The sequence below is a fragment of the Montipora foliosa genome, chromosome 3, assembly GCF_036669935.1.
Source record: "Montipora foliosa isolate CH-2021 chromosome 3, ASM3666993v2, whole genome shotgun sequence".
In the NCBI taxonomy this organism is placed as follows: Eukaryota; Metazoa; Cnidaria; class Anthozoa; order Scleractinia; family Acroporidae; genus Montipora; species Montipora foliosa.
This window is the reverse complement of record NC_090871.1, coordinates 29,066,014-29,083,138: the sequence shown is the minus strand read 5'-3', so window position 1 is coordinate 29,083,138 and position 17,125 is coordinate 29,066,014. Positions and strand designations below refer to the sequence as shown.

Here is a 17,125-nt window from a genome sequence, read left to right as displayed (position 1 = left end):
TATGAACAAGACAGTCTTGAAATATCTGGCAGTGCATCATAAGTAAGGAATTAAACTAGATTGAAAGAGTTCGTGTCCGTCACAGTTATATTCCAGGCTTTCAGTTAGTGAGGCCAAGCAAAACGAAATCCTTGCACTGAGTTGCACAGCTCATGCACAGCTGATATCAGGCTAGCTTGTACATAATGCCTCGTGTTTTAATTTTACAAAGTTCGGTTTCTGTTAACATATACTCTTTGTTGTTAAAACACATTTCATTATTGTGCAGGTCTGCATAAAGCAAGCAAGCTACTTTTGATAATACACCTGTTCATCATAAGCATTTATTTGCATGTATATAGTGCATCATTTAATTAATATTCTTTACTGATCAATTTTGTGGCCATTTTGACAGTATTGTATATATCAAAATAATATATTAATATTGCTATCAAGAATCAAATACAAAGCTGTACAGTCATACACTTTAACTTTATATACTCACACTTTGTTTCATATTAACTAAAATAGAAGCCATCTAAAAGTTCTTTACTGAACAATATTTCGAAGTTCTTCTGATTCAATTTTTTTCTGAAAAATGCAATCATGAAAATCATTTCTGTTTTAAACAAGTTTCTACCAAAATACATTTTTTTCTTCTTGCAGTCTCTAAGGTATTTTCTAGAATTAGCACCTCTTTGTGAAGCTCCATTATGAATCACATTTATTTAATAACATTGATAGCAAAAGCATTTATGGCATTTTATTATGCTGAGTCCTGAGGAGATTCTGGCCTAACCATCTTAGCAACGAAGAGCTTTATGAAGCAACAGGGAGTACGGCTGTATCAGCCCTTGTACGAGTGAGAAGATGGCGATGGATAGGGCACATATTGAGGACTAGTCCTAGTAACATCTCGAGGACTGCACTAACGTGGGCACCTGAAGGTAAAAGGAGGCGAGGCCGGCCGAGAGAAACGTGGAGAAGAACTGTGGAGAAAGAAAGAAACCAGCTGGGATGGCATTCGTGGGGGCCTGCGGTCGCATCGGCGGCAGACCGGGATGGATGGCGTAATCTTCTGGCCGGCCTTAAGAGTCCTCATGGGCCCGATGAGGATAAGTAGTAGTATTATGCTTGCCAAACAGTTCTGTGTAGTGAACTCTCACTTACATTAACCAAAAAATAGTAACCACATCAGTTTGAGTGTGATACTGGTTATAATGACACCCCATGCCATACACACTGTACTTGCAAACACAGATTTTACACTATTCATTGTTACTAATAATGTGAAGTGGCAGCCTGACTGCACTTGCTCACGGAAAGTAGAGTTGACTTACAGACCTGATTATCATGAAGTACTATAGAGAACCGAAGTGTGACTTCACAAAAAAATAAATTTGTGAAATTATGGGATTTGGCCCCATTTTCAAATAGAGCGTCCTTAGAAAAGGGTCCTTGCCAAAAATCACCTCTTAATTGTAATTCCCAGCCAAAATATAAAGGATGAAAGTTTGATACTGCCCCATATAAATCTCTCTAATTTTGAGCTGGTTCCAAACTGAAGGAACCAGAACAAATTTTGAAGGGTTTGTATGGGATGCTATCAAACTTTGATCCCTTATATCTCCATCGGGAATTGCAATTCAGAACTGATTTTGGGTATGAGGGCATCATTTAGGATCCTCTATAAGAATATGACATCATATCCCATAATTTCAAAAAATATATTTTTGTGACGTCATCACTTCGGTACTCTATATTGTACCCAGTTCAGAGTTCCCACGTTATGGCTGCCTGGGGATGGCTTGCCATAATGATCATCCCACCCCCATTGCTGCTTACATGTTGATGGCTATCAACAAAAAAAAAAAAACCCACAGACCCACATGTTGTATCATCTGAAATGATAACCCTATAATAATCCACACTTGATGAATGGATGGCTCCAGAGATGTAGTTTACTAAATCACTAAAATCACTTTCATTTGTAAATCCAATTAACTGATCAGCAGATTCAATACCAAATATACCCCCCACTGAGAGATTCTTGACTTCATCTTCTGCGAGGCCATCAAGAGATCCATAGTAATTCCATTTGAGTGTACTCCCATCCACCAAAGCATCACCTATTGCCGCATTCATTTTGGCCTGAATCACCAGGAGCACAATGAATACGATTTACGCGATCTGAGGAGTGTATTCTGGCTATTTCTATGTCTCGAAATCGAATCTCTAGGTTTGAAACACCAACTCCTGGACCCGAATCTGTGGCTTTAAGTACTTTACAACACCATGGGATGAGCTGTAATCTTTCAATGGTGTGACAAAGTTCCTTACGGTCATTAGAAACATCTTCTTTCTCATAAAGTGTATTGTCTGAAATCAACTGTAAGGAATTTTCAATACAACATTTTGCCTTTATTTGGATATCAATAGCTTTGCTCTTGAGGGCATTTCCTATCACTCTCTCTGACTCTAAAATACCATCCTCCTCTTCGTTCCATGACTCAATAGCTTCTTCTGTTTGTTGCACAAGCCAATGTAGTTTCTGTTCTTTATAAAGTCTGTGCTGACAATCAGGCTCTGATGATGCATTTGTCACATCTTCCTCCTCTGTAAGATCTGAAAAATAGTATGCAGTATCATGTAGATATGCAGAAAATTTATTTAGTGCTGTATTGTATGGATGCAATCCAGATTCTTGAAATAACTGGGGTTGACCATGGCACAATCTCATATAATCCGAGGCCCAAACACTACCAGAATTTCCGACATAGTATTTAGGTTTAATAATGACCAATGTTTTGTCGGAAGTGTTTATAAGAATGTCTTCTTCTTGTTTCTGTTCAATGGACCCTTTGATGAAGCGAAAAGAAGCTGAAGTTTGATTGACCTTAGGTTCATTGAAATCGTTTTGAGGTAATTCTCGTCTTTTGCTGGGATCGACAACATCGTACACAACGCTAGTTTTAGAATCTCTAGAACCAACGTCTGTTCCTGGTGGTAAGTATGCTTGGTCATCCATACTGAAAAATAATAATTAAAATACTACAAATTAAACAATTCAGCAATATACAGACACTAGTTCAAGTAAAAAGTATCATTGAATTATGTTGGTCTTATTAGAGTTCAATTAAATAATAAATAAATAAAAATAAATAAATAAATAATTTATTTCTATAGCGCATTTTCCTAATGCCCAAATGCGCTTTACAGTGCCAAATAAATTATGATCCATACACTAAAAAAAAATAATAATAAATATAAAAAATCCTAAGAATATATTATAATCTATACATTAAAAAATAATAAATATAAAAAATCCAAGAATCGATAAAATCAAAAATGTAAAAATGAAAGTCTAAAAATATGCTTGTCGAAAAAGATAGGTCTTAAGCTTAGCTTTAAAGATGGAGACAGATGCGCTGCTTTTAATCTCAAATGGAAGCGAGTTCCAGAGATAAGGCGCACACACTGAAAAAGCCCTTAACCCGATCAATTTAAGCTTGTGCGTTGGCTGCTCCAATAGAAGTTGGTCAGCAGACCTAAGAGCTCGCCTGGGGAAGTATCATTCAATTGTGTTGGTCTTATTAGATTTTGTTCTTTATATCTGATGAAAACACCGTGTTGCTTTTGATCATTATCAAACATACTAAACTTTGCGTTCCGGATGTACGCACGCTGATGATATGGTGACCCTGTGTCATGTGCCTCAGTCTTGGGAAATTTCTTAGCACACCGGTAATGTTTATGCGTCTCTGCTTGCTTTCTCCCCACATTTCTTGGTTTCCCTCTATTTGTCACTGTGGTTGCAGATTTGATCATTTTCTTGCCTCTTTCAACAGAGAATACTGCGATAGTGATAAAAAAGTGCCTCTTTTTTACCCTGTGATGTGTGAAAAGGGTAGATTCGTGCCTTCTTCCGTGGCAGGCGCTTTTAGCTTCAAGCTTTTGCGATAAAATCTTCATCTTCTGCATCATGTAGGCAAGGTGGACCTGCCCCTAGTTTTCGCCTCTTGACTCGATGTGACTCTAGCAAGTCATGTGCTATTCTTCTTGTCACTTGTTTGACTTTTCTTCTTGTCTTTTGATCGTCAATGTGGTCAAGTGCTTTGGATAGGTCTTCTACTCGCATTTCTTTCACCCTCAAGATCAAGCATTCTCTTTTGAGAAAGTAGATTCTCTTGCCTCGCAACCTTTTGATCAATACCTTTAATTTGATCTTCAACTTTATTGATCTGCTCACTTGTTCGAAGCTTATATATATCTTTTGCTGCATTCAGTACCCTCTCGCATTCCTCAGAAGCTGCAACTACTTTAGAAAGAAATTGAACTGCTCGGGTAGTATTTATGTCTCAGCTCTAGAATGCATTGCGAATATCACTGCTTTGAGAGCCATCTTATCACACTCTGTGCCCATTGAAGAAAGAATTTTAGATAGGGAGTTTGCGTCTAAAAAAAATCGCACAGGCTTTTCGTCACTCCCTTCCAACTCCTTGATCCGTTGAAGCTCTGAAAGGAACTTCCCGATACCTGTCGTTTCATTCTGCAGTATTACATATTTTTTCTTACAAAAGTTCCTATGTAAACACATAGGCCATGATCTTTATCAAGGACGTGATCGCGAAAATACGCCTTGTCTGGTTTTCGTGTCCATGAAACCACAAAACAAATCATATGCATCATCAAAAGACAGAAAACCAATACACTGAGTTCTCATCAAAACTTGAAGCCAGAAGTTGCCTCAGTACATACGCAAGTCCTTCTAAAGCTTTTGACAACTTTGCATTCTTTGGCATTTTCAGCAAGCTTTCGAGCTTGTCAAGGTTGTTCTTCAAATCACAAGTGTGCAATGATTTGCTTAAAGATTCTCCCACAGGTGTTAGATTGCGTAGCTTGTTCCAGGCTCCCAGATAGTCGGGAAAACGAAAACAACTGCGTGGGAAAATCCAGCCTGGAACAGGCTATAGATTGCGTAATTCACGTGACATCTCTTTTCTGAAATTGATTGATTTTCAAGTTGACTTTCCTCTTTTTCAAGTTCAGTCGATTTAGCAGTGCGAGTTGCCATCTTCCATATAGTGTGATTTGTTGTGACTTGGGAATCCTGTGGTCACTAGACACCATTCTTCCTCTTTCTCAAAAACAAAATGGCGGTGAATATTAATAATAATAATAGTAATAACAGAAACCCATAAGGGTTGAAACGTGTAACGCGCGTTCACAGCTTCCGAATATTCAGTGCGAACTGATTGGTTGAATGTTTCAGTGCTAAGTACCATATTTGGAAACCCCTTGCTCTTAATGTTCCAAATATGGTACTTAGCAAATGGAATATTCAGAAGCTTGTTTCCCAGCACACAAGGGGCCGTTACATGTTTCAACCCTTATGGGTTTCTGGTAATAATAATAACTTTATTTCTATAGCGGTATATACAAAAGCTCTATATCGCTTTACAAACTAATTAATATCGAACTAAAAATAGCACTAAAAACAAAGATCAATTAAAAGCAAGTCTAAAAAGATAAGTTTTCAATCTGGATTTAAAGACATCGACTGACCGACTTAATTTAATGTCCAAGGGAATTTCATTCCAGTGCTTTGGGGCAGCGACCGAAAAGGCCCTGTCCCCATAGCTTTTCAGGCGCACATTCGGTACTTCTAATAAGTGTTTGCCAGCTGACCTAAGATTTCTTGTAGGGTTATATGGGATTATAAGTTGACTTAGATACGGAGGCGCCAGATTATTGAGAGCTTTAAAGGTTAACAATAATACTTTAAAGGTAATTCTCTGCTCAATGGGTAACCAGTGTAGCTCCTTAAGAACGGGGCAAATGTGCGCAGCCCTAGGTTGCCCCGCTACAAGGCGTGCAGCGCAGTATAATGTATAATATTCAGATGTTTCAGAGTTTCTACGCCTTAGTGATCTGCTTTTATCCAAAGCTAAATTCATAGCAGCTGGAGAGACAAAAAATGAACATTTTCAAGATGTGGATGAACACGATTTAAAGGAATTTGGTACGATTTGCTAAACAATTTCTGGCCGCTTCTACGGGGATAGATTTCCATGCTTTAATGAGAGCCGCCATGTTCTTCGTGTTGGCTCAGTCACTTTCAATCGCTTTAAACCAGCTGAAAAAACTCCATGGTAGAAGAAGAAACTAGGATGGATCCCAAATGCGACAACAAAACTTTTGCAACATTTTACTGCCCTTTGTTTTATAAGCCGGCGATGTACCTATTCTGTAGGAACGCACGTGACCCTAACAATCCTGCTGTTGCAGGCAAATATTTCACTGAAGATTACGTATTAACACGCTCTGACCTACCTATATTGGAAAACAACTTGAAAATGGCTCAAGATATTAAGACATCCATCCAGAAGCAGGAGGAAGATGCAAAAAACCATCTTTGTACTCATTTCTCTAAAGCAGGGAAACTGCTTCCGGGGCACAAACATCCAAATACATTTGATGAAAAGCTTATTGGCAAAGGGTGATAGAAATAGAAGAAAGTCTTAAGGAAAAGTTAGAGAAGACATCAAATATGTTCCAATATACCCCCCATGAGAAATTTTTTTATCGGGATTCCCATATAAAGCCTTATATTTTTGTCTGCCGTGCTCACAATGAGCTTGGGGCGCCTGTCATCGAAACTGCGATTTTCGGCAAAATCTCCAACAGCGATTGAGTTACAACAATCGTTTGTCTTGCTTGTCACGCGGTTTTGTGGCCGGCTGTGGTTGCTTATTTTGGAAGTGAATTCATCATTACCGTGGCGACTGTTCAAACTGAATCAATATCTTTCGATTTATAGGCTTTTTGTGTGAAATGGATGTCCAGTCAGCTGCTTTGTTTGACTGTGAAAATGCAGTCGAGTAACGAATTACTTCTTGATTCTACGCTTTAGCTTGACTTTTTGGTATTGTTCTAAACTGAAGAGAGTGGGTGTAAAGATTATCAGTCAAACGGAAAATGTTCTAACGAGATTACTGTGCATGTAATTTCATTATTAGTCGTTGATTAAAATTGTTTGTTTACTGCTGTCATTTCAGAGACATTTGATCACTGTAACTGTATACACTATGGTTGTGTTTTCACTAAACTACTTTTCTAGCTGAACATTCTTTCTAGGTGTTTGTTTGCAGACCGACATTTGTTTTCACTGTGAAATTTAACCCGAAATTTTAGCCGTTTACTCAGAAGATTCAAATTACAAAAGCGCGCAACTTGAAAAAATGGCCAATTGGGACATCGGTTTCGGTTAACAGATCCTTCGGTCGGACTGTTCTCGCTGCTTTGGCCTGTACTTTTGGAAGATGCGGGTGAAGATGCTGAAGATGATGTGCTGCGGAGAGATGCGGCTGGCATAAATTGTAGAGCATTTGTGCTCAAAAGCGGGTACTGCGGGTTCTGCATGCCGCCACCGTGAAATAAGTTAGGTCCTGGCCGAGGAACTGAGGGATCTAATGAGGCCGGAAGAATTGTAAATCGGAACGGGAAAGCATTACAATTGAATTCGTCTGCCATTTCAAGAGCACTGTTTGCAAAGTGACCCACGAGGTGGACGCGAGCGTGTGGAAAATATTTGCCAGCCCACTATTTGGCAATTATCTGTCACTACGGGCAACGTGATTGGCTGCGGCATTGACCAGGACAAGTTATACCATCTCGCGAGGTAGTATAACTTTGCGGGAGTTTCCGGTCATAAAAGCGAGATAATCCCTTGTTTTTTCTTGTGAAAACAGCTTGCCTTTTTAACTCGCTAAACTTAGGACGAACTTTTTTTACTGTGTCTCCGGACTTTTCCGACTTTAACTAGTTAAACTTGTCCTAGTGAATACACAACCTATGACTAATTTTGTACTTCAAGTAATGAAATGAAATGAAATGACTGTTTATTCACAAATCCTTAGGAAAAGTGAAAAGGAGATAAAGGAGGTTATTATCCCTATCTAGTTTATCTCCTGATCATACAATAAATTAATAACATTAATAATTATTTACAACTGTACATGTACATGTAGAACTGACAATTATTTCCATATACACTATATTGCTCGCCGCTTTTAGATCTTTTAGGCTTGGCTAAATCTATATATTATGCTCCACGTGTTACCAATGAATAAGTTCGATTTCGGTTTCGATCAAAATAAACTCCTATGTCCACCTTCTAGAATATTTTAATCGTGACCTTTAGTTCAAGGTTACCGACCAACCGGAAAGACATAAAGCTATTCATCAACAGGTCTCTTGAAATTTAGATCATTCGAAGCGTTGTAGCGTTAAATGTAAGGTCACCTCAAACTTCAACTTGAACGCCAAAAGTGAGGTATGTATCTTAACTTATGCGATTACATCTTGTGCAAGTTTGCCTCTTGAAGCAACTTTTAGAATATCCTACAGGCTCGGTCCCATCTGAACTTTTTGACGACCAAAACGGTGAACTCAATTCATCACTTGCAATGTTGTTGTCTCCAGAAATATTCCATTTTTCAATCTTTACATTTGCAACGTCAACGAAAACGTCATTCTAAAATCTAACTAAACGCTTTGGCTAGTATTTCTCGATTATTCCGTCTTGTTCCGTCTTGTTCACCTTGTACAGTACGGGCGAATAATTGTTACGAACGGTTTTAAAATAAAAAATAGAAAATGAATGGTTCATTGTTTACATATGTTCACGTTGTCACGGTCGTCAAAACCTAAACTTTGGTGATTTCACGTCGTTCTTTTGTATGTTGCTTTGTATCCGACCAGTTCAAAAGTAATTTCAATTTTTGCAACGCCCTAATTAGTTTACGGAAAAACAGGAAACCGAACATTTAAGCTTTGAGATGCAAGTTTTGGCAGAGGCCGCGCCGTTCTGTTCAGCTGAGTAAAATAAAACGAAACTTGAATGATTGAATGCACCAATTTTCAGGAGATACGAGTACTCCGGACCTCGTGTTTTGTTCTCATTTCACTTTAACCCAGGCCTACCCACTTCGGTGCCTCATGGTGGAAAACATGAAGGCTGCTTTTATTCTAAGAATAATTTATGACGACCTTCAGCACAGTTCCACTTAGAACAACAACAAGCCTGTTTTGATGTCGACGGCTGAGTTCCCTGTAAGAGCAACTTGTTTTTTGATTCACTTTTATCCGTTTTCGCTTGGCGTGTGAAGCAACAGCTATAAGTTTTCTAAAGGTAACCGATGGGCGAAAATCAGATCCAAAGTTCAAAACGGTGGGCATCCAACTGATTTTGGTCCAGATTCAAATACTGAAATAGGATTGAAATATCATAGGGGTTGACAAGCCTGACTCACGCTTTCCACCCGCGTGTTTTAGCCGTTAAATCTCAGAGTTTAGCTTTTACGAGTATATCTTTCAGAGACCTTCCTCGTTTGTATGATATAATTGGAGGTTCTTTGTAGATCTGTCTGAGTAAAGGCTGTTTCTCTATCAGTTGCCAGTGTTTCATGAGAATGTTTTTAAGGCTGGGAACTGATGGTTGATACTGTGTGACAAAGGGCGAAATGGTTTTTTCTCTTGATGGTTTTTGTCGGAGTGCTTCTTTCCTGTTTTCAAAGTGTATTTCAGAGAGAGTTTGAGTTATTAAGTTTCGTGGATATCCTCTCTCTCTAAGATGCTTTTTGAGTTCTTCTAGTCGGTTTTGAAAGTTTTCTTTTGAGGAATTTGTTCTGAGTAACCGGAGGGCTTCGCCTTTTATAAAGCCCTTCTTGACCCCTAAAGGGTGGCAAGACGTGAAATGTGTATATTGGAAAGTTTCAGTAGGTTTGAAATGCGTTCGTACGTCGAGAATTGACGAGCTGTTAAACCGTTTGCCTTTGTACACAATTGTATCCAGAAATGTGACTTTTTCCTCAGAGATTTCTGCTGTGAATTTAATAGTGGCGTGGTGATTATTTGCTTGTTCAATGAAGTGTGTTATTTGTTCTCTTCCGGTACCCCAGAGAGAGAAGATGTCGTCTATATATCTTTTCCAACAGATAGGCTTTATTGCGCTCTTTTTTAATAACTCTGTTTCTACTTTCGCCATGAAGATATTTGCGAAAGCAACAGCGACCTTTGTTCCCATCGCTGTCCCGTGTGTTTGGAGGTAATTTTTTCCATTAAAATGGAATGAGTTTTCTTTTAAAATGAGACTGAGCGCTCGTTCAAGTGACTGTGTTGGAATCGGGGGTTTATCTTTGTAGTGAGTAACATAGGCTTTGCATATAGTTTTGATCCCCTCTTCCTGTGGAATGTTGGTATATAGACTTGTCACGTCCATTGAAACAATGATCCCGTGCTTTGGGACTTCTGTGCTTTCTATGAAATTAATGAAGTCTGTAGAGTCTTTAAGATAAGAAGCCTGTTTTTGCGCTATCGGTTGCAACAGCCTATCAAGAAATGCTGAGATTCTTTCTGTTGGTCCGTCACAACCTGATATTATTGGCCTACCTACTGGTGTAGGCTTGTGAATTTTAGTTAGGGTGTAGAATATGGGAATTCTAGGCGGGCTCGGTGTTTGTAACAGCCATTTTTTTGTCATGTCATCAATGTTTTTATTTTCATGTAGTTCTTGTATTAGTTCTTTCACCTTATATTGAGTTTCCTTAACCATCGGTTCATCTAAAGGTCTATAGTGTTTCGAGTTGTCAAGTAGCGTTTGACCTTCGTTTATTTTGTTTTCTGTGTCCATAATAACGACACAGGAACCTTTGTCTGCTTTTTTCACATTGAGATCTTTGTTTGTTTTTAAAGATTGTAGTGCTTCTCGTTCTTTTGATGACAGATTGTTTTTTGGCTGTGACAGTTTAATTTCTGCCAGTTGTAATTTAACCTCTTCAAGATAACTTTCGAGTGCAACTGAGGGTTGAACTTGTGGTATCCAGTTTGATTTTACATGATAAGGATGTGGTTTGCTATTTTGCCCATGAAAGATATATTTCAGGCGCATCCTTCTCGCAAATTGCTCAAAATCCTGAAGAGGTTGACGCCTGATATGTTGTTCTTTTGTTAATGGTGTGGGTATAAATTTTAACCCTTTAGAGAGTAAATTTATTTCATGATCTGTGGTGTTTTGTCTGGATAAGTTCTTTATGTACCCCCTGTTTCTTTCTAGCTGTGTTCTTTTATAAGCTTGTGCTTTTGAGGTTTTGCGTTCCTTACGCTTTTTACTGCCCGATTTCGACAGTTTGTTGTTTTCCTGTGCACCCTTGTTATGTAAGTTGGACTCAGTAAGTAGACAGGCATACTTTTCACCACTTTTATTTGACATTGTGCTCATGAAGGTTTTAAACTCGTTGAACTTTTTAAAGAAGTTTTCAGCTATCTCTCTTACATTTTGCTCATGAGTGTTCATATCGTCCTTTGATTTCTTGTTTACAGTTCCTTTCGGTCTCTTTTGCCGCTTGAGTGATTTTTTGCTTTCATCTATTCTCCTTTCATGGTACCTGATTAGGGCGTTCACCACCTCTTGTTCTGTTGTTTTTCTTATCCTTTTAATGTCTGTTTTAAAGGCTTCATCTGCCCTTATGCGTGCTCGTGCTTTGTATTGTAATGTCTTTGGGCATGTTCCTCTTTGGGAATGCCTATTCAGGGCTTTTAAAGCCTCCTCTGATTGTTCTATTATTCTTTCTTCCGACAGTGTTTCACTGTAGCGGCGTTTTCGGTTCTGATTTCTTTTCTGGTCCTGTGGTTGATATTTTTTGTCAGAGGTGGTTCCACGTCTGTTCTCCTTCTTGTCTTTTTTCTTTTTAGCGTCTTTTGGAGATCTTTGGCTCGGTTCGGGGTCAGGTTCAGAAAGGTTGCTTTCTTCTTCGTCGTTTGTTTCGTCGAAAACACTGACATCTATTTCGCCAATGTCTAGAAGGTCATCGTTGGAGGTCGTTGGTACGGCAAGGAGGCCTTCTTCTGTTAGCATTTTTTCTGACATTTTCGTTCGGCGTTCTATCAGGATGGTCAGGCAAGACCGCGGTTTCGATCCTATCTTATGGATCTCTTCAGTTGCCGATTCCGGGGAACGATAGAGAAGTCTCTCTGTTTGTTTAGCTAGAGGAGTTTCTTAGCCTCTTTTATACTCGTTTGTATTCTTCAGTAGTGTGACTTGATTGGCTGATTTATAGTTTGTTCTTATTGGCTGTATAAAGGTGTATTTTTGTGAACCCCTTTGTTCGGTGGTATCTGTTCTTTTTTATGTGGCTCTAAAGCATTGTTTACGACACCTTTATCATTATTGGTCTTCTTCTTGTTGTTCTGTCTTTATACTTTTGAACCTTTGTTTTTCATTTAGTGCCTTGTAAATGTGCCCATGAACATGACATCCATAGGTTGTACTCGCACGTTGTGGATCGGGGCCTGTCAGATAAAAATCACATTGAAATATCATAGGGGTTGACAAGCCTGACTCACGCTTTCCACCCACGTGTTTTAGCCGTTAAATCTCAGAGTTTAGCTTTTACGAGTATATCTTTCAGAGACCTTCCTCGTTTGTATGATATAATTGGAGGTTCTTTGTAGATCTGTCTGAGTAAAGGCTGTTTCTCTATCAGTTGCCAGTGTTTCATGAGAATGTTTTTAAGGCTGGGAACTGATGGTTGATACTGTGTGACAAAGGGCAAAATGGTTTTTTCTCTTGATGGTTTTTGTCGGAGTGCTTCTTTCCTGTTTTCAAAGTGTATTTCAGAGAGAGTTTGAGTTATTAAGTTTCGTGGATATCCTCTCTCTCTAAGATGCTTTTTTAGTTCTTCTAGTCGGTTTTGAAAGTTTTCTTTTGAGGAATTTGTTCTGAGTAACCGGAGGGCTTCGCCTTTTATAAAGCCCTTCTTGACCCCTAAAGGGTGGCAAGACGTGAAATGTGTATATTGGAAAGTTTCAGTAGGTTTGAAATGCGTTCGTACGTCGAGAATTGACGAGAATTAACTCTCTCTGAAATACACTTTGAAAACAGGAAAGAAGCACTCCGACAAAAACCATCAAGAGAAAAAACCATTTTGCCCTTTGTCACACAGTATCAACCATCAGTTCCCAGCCTTAAAAACATTCTCATGAAACACTGGCAACTGATAGAGAAACAGCCTTTACTCAGACAGATCTACAAAGAACCTCCAATTATATCATACAAACGAGGAAGGTCTCTGAAAGATATACTTGTAAAAGCTAAACTCTGAGATTTAACGGCTAAAACACGTGGGTGGAAAGCGTGAGTCAGGCTTGTCAACCCCTATGATATTTCGCCCGAAAACATCTAAGGATTCGAAAATTGAAAAAATCAATGCCTTTCTGGAATTTCCCACAAAACATGAGAACGGGCAGTGAAATATCAGCAGTTTAATATTGTTTGCGCCTATAATTGTAATTCTTATGACAACGAAATACGTAAATAATTACGCATTCCTCATAGAGCATACAAGCCGATCTTCTCAACATGAACAATCTTAATTTAATTTATTTTGTCATACACTTTTATTCGTTTCGCAACGGGGCGTTCAAGCAGGCAAGACTGAAAAAAAAAACATCCCACACTAAGGGACTGTTCGTTATTTATTGCTTAGGGGTGTCGTTGATTTTGTAATCAACTAAGGCAGATTAAAAATGTACCCCTCCCCGAAAGTGTGTATATCCAAAAATTACCCCCCACAGTTTATGTCACTGGCCCAAAATTTTACCCCCCCTACCCTCCCCTTCCAGAAAATGTTGAGCTCTGATTGTGATGGATAGACTTTTACGAGTTTTTTTTTTTCGAATTTGTTTAATAAATTTGCTTCTAGAACTAAATGCTAGTAATTGATGTATGGCAATATTTCCTTGAATCGTTTTTATATCGCGCTCTTTGTGTGTTCTGATACCTTTTGCTTTGGCGTTGACAAGTATTTCTTTGAGCTCGTCTTGCTTCAAGAACGTTGCGATCCGTGAAGTTTCTTTCCGGAAGATTTTCCCTTCGCATTTTCTACAGTTTCGAATCTCTCCTCGCCGAAAATTGCACCCAATATATATATCGGTATTGAAATTTGGAAACTCGCCAGTGTCCATGTTGTGTAAATTTGCAATTCTTTTACGAGAACAAATTTTGACATTTCTCCGACGTGGTGGGGATTGCTGAGCGTTGCGTTACATATTACATCATTTCATTGTCAATACTCTTGTTGTCAACGGCTCTCGACCAATGAGCGCGCGAGGATCTCTGCAGTTATTGTAAAGACCAAAATCGAGTTCAGTGCTCGTTATCGTCGGGATAAAGAGCGCTGCAATATTGAAGTACGTAAGATAAAGGTACTTCAATATTTAGCAATATCACCCACCGGTAATTTAGTAGTATCAAATTGAATGCTCAAAGAGGCCACCTTGCAAAATACCATAATACTCTTTGTTTTTCCCCCGAAATTTTGCATATGCATTGTTTCCAGTTTCTCTTGGGACTTACAAGGGTCCCAAGAGAAAACAAAAAAAAATGCTAATGCAAAATTTGGGGGGACAAACAAAGAGTATTATGGTATTTTCCGAAGTGGCCTATTGTGACCTTTAAGTAACGCTATATTAGGTCACGCTTTCTTGGCTTGATATTAAAAAAACACACCCATTTCCATTGGTTTTGAAAATTTTACCCCCGCCCCCCTAGCCATAAATTTTATGATCTTTTATGGACAGCCCACAGTAGATTTCGTTGGAATATCGGATCAAATGTTATTTACAGAATTCTAAATTTTCGAGATCTTTTGTCGCCACACGTTTCATTCCTACAGTATATTTTTTTCATCATCCGTCATTAGAAAAGAAGATATTGTCTCTTTTAAGTCAGATGGGTTAATTAAGTCGCTTAATTTGTCTCTTAAGAGTGGCGATATCTTCTGCTCTTATGACGGATAATGAAAAAAAAAAAACATTGTAGGAAATGAAACGTGTGGTGCAAAAGATCGCGATAATTTAGAAGCTGCTTAAGGCAGCTTGCAAATGCCTCGTCTGCTTAATAGATTTCGGTTATATGTAAATACGGGATGGGCTCTTGGTAAATATTATGTATATTCTGCATGTTTAAGTATTTTAAGTTTCAACCTAATTCGTACAGCATTTTCAAGTCATTTGTAGGTTTTTAACTTTTTCTTTTATTTAACGATAACATTTAATTGATTGAGCTAAGACGTTTGAGTTCTTAGTGGGTTAAAAAACTATTATCTTGTCTATGTCAATTTCGTCCTTACTCCTTTTCTTTCCGTTCTTATCTGTGCATTTCAGTTTAGTCGTAGAAAGGTGGAGATGAATTACGAATCAACGGACGCCCATACGTTTTCCAAAACAGACGGGAATAACTTGAAAGCCGGCGCTCGAGTCTTTGCGGGCAATGTTACTTACAGCTTCCTGGAAGTTACAGTTGACACGGGCGTGGATGTTACAGAAAGGGGAGCCACAGCCGTTGCAGAAGCACGAGGGTACATTTTTCAAGTTCTTGGTGTTTATGCAGATCAAACGTTTGGGCGGTTTTTCGGTTTTCATGTTGGGCCCAGTGTTGGGTTTGATCTTCAAAGCTTCGTCTTGAAGGGGAAAGTGCTGGGAGCTGAAATGAAAGCGCGTACGACTCTGGTTGAAGCCCAAGATGGAAGATATTATGTCCACCTTGGAGCTGGATTTACAACCGGTGCTAAAGTGGAAGACGGAGCCATTCAGATAAAGGTTTTGGGCAGCGGATTCAGTGTAGGCAGGTGGAACGGATTTTCCCTGTTTGGCAATGAGTTTGCGATTCATATTAGAGATGTCCTCGGCTCCAAATGATAGCTGTAGACCACATTGCATTGTAGCGTGTTTGAATCCTTTTTGAAAATAAACTGAATTAATTTGTTAAAACAGTTGCTTTTTTGACGTTATTGTTGATTTTGAACTTTTAATAATGAGCGGAAAGCCGGTTGGTTTGGGTATCGCAGAGCATCGAACGGCCATCGTGTGAGAGACGGGTGATGGGTTCATCACACAGGGTCTTAAAATATAATAATCTTCAAATGCAAAAGAACGGCGACTAGCCACTCCCTCGTGTTCCCAACATTTTCTCGCGTGCTTGCATAACGTTTTAATACCGCGACTGAAGTTTCTTCAACTTAGTTTCCTTTAGCATACTCCAGTTTGGTTTGGATTGGCGTAGATATCCCATAAAATTCTAGTTATCTGACAAACTAACACGTCTTTCGCATGACAAATAATACCTAAATACCTATGTGCATTCAAAATCTAGGAAAAATCCACTTTATATTTCATGGTTGTTTACCTTGAATTAAGATCGAAGGCAAGGGTCAATTAAACGTGATGTCATTGAATCTCAATTCCGAATTAATTCGAAACATGAACATTTTTAAAAGATTCGTCAACTTGAGAACTTTGAAAAGATCACGACTCGACGATAATTTGGCATACGTTGTACAGCTCTCAGTCGTCAATCATCCCAGCAAATCAGCAAATGTCTCAAAAGCCATTCTCCGATATTAAATGATATCCATACTATTGCACAATTTCACAAAACACACTGTCGGACACAACCCACGTAATTTCAATGAAAGGATTGAGCCCAAAATCTTATCTTTTTGGTGTAGAGAAAAATCAAATCGGTGGGATAGATTTCCCAATTCAAATTCAAGTAACTTAATACAAAAAAAGACAAACAAGGCAAGGTGACACACAATGACACCAACCCGGTGTGGTCAACACATCACGCATACGTACAACCATTTCATCCGGTCAATTGGCAACCACGGACAGCTGTATCGGCCTTAATATAGGCTTCATCAGCATGGCATAGCCAACTTACCAGGCAGGTATTTCAGGCACCCCATTAAGTGGCAGCTCCACATAAGTTGGGCTGGGAACAGCTTAGCCGTTCTCCAACGACAAGCTTTTATAATTATCATTTTTTACTTTAAAAGCCCGACATTGGTTCATTAAAGATGGTTGACTTTCAAAGATAACAAGACCCTGAAGAGCAGGACTAACGACCTCAGTCTGTTTTCCTCTCGCGTGTACAGTCCAATGGGCTGGTTTACTCTTCTTCGGCATAGTCAACATATGCACTCAGATGAATTGAACAAACTTTTTTCGGAGCCTAAATTAAGCCTAGAGAAAAATTAGGGTCATCTTAGGATTAGTTTTGGTTATTATACATGGATATCAATTA

General features: G+C 38.8%; 1 protein-coding gene and 1 long non-coding RNA gene across 2 annotated transcripts; one reads left to right on the top strand and one right to left on the bottom strand.

Moving 5' to 3' along the window:
• Positions 1 to 402: 402 nt before the first annotated feature.
• Positions 403 to 7,006, bottom strand: LOC137994713 (uncharacterized). The gene is made up of 2 exons (XM_068840312.1): positions 6,313 to 7,006; positions 403 to 3,008 (listed from the first exon to the last, which is right to left on the bottom strand). Exons 1-2 carry the CDS (start codon positions 6,441 to 6,443, stop codon positions 2,105 to 2,107), a joined length of 1,035 nt encoding a protein of 344 aa, XP_068696413.1. The 5' UTR covers positions 6,444 to 7,006; the 3' UTR covers positions 403 to 2,104.
• Positions 7,007 to 8,180: 1,174 nt separating this feature from the next.
• Positions 8,181 to 15,812, top strand: LOC137994712 (uncharacterized). Its single transcript, XR_011122174.1, has 2 exons — positions 8,181 to 8,314; positions 15,205 to 15,812. It is a non-coding gene; the product is annotated as an uncharacterized lncRNA (long non-coding RNA).
• The last annotated feature ends 1,313 nt before the right edge of the window (positions 15,813 to 17,125 follow it).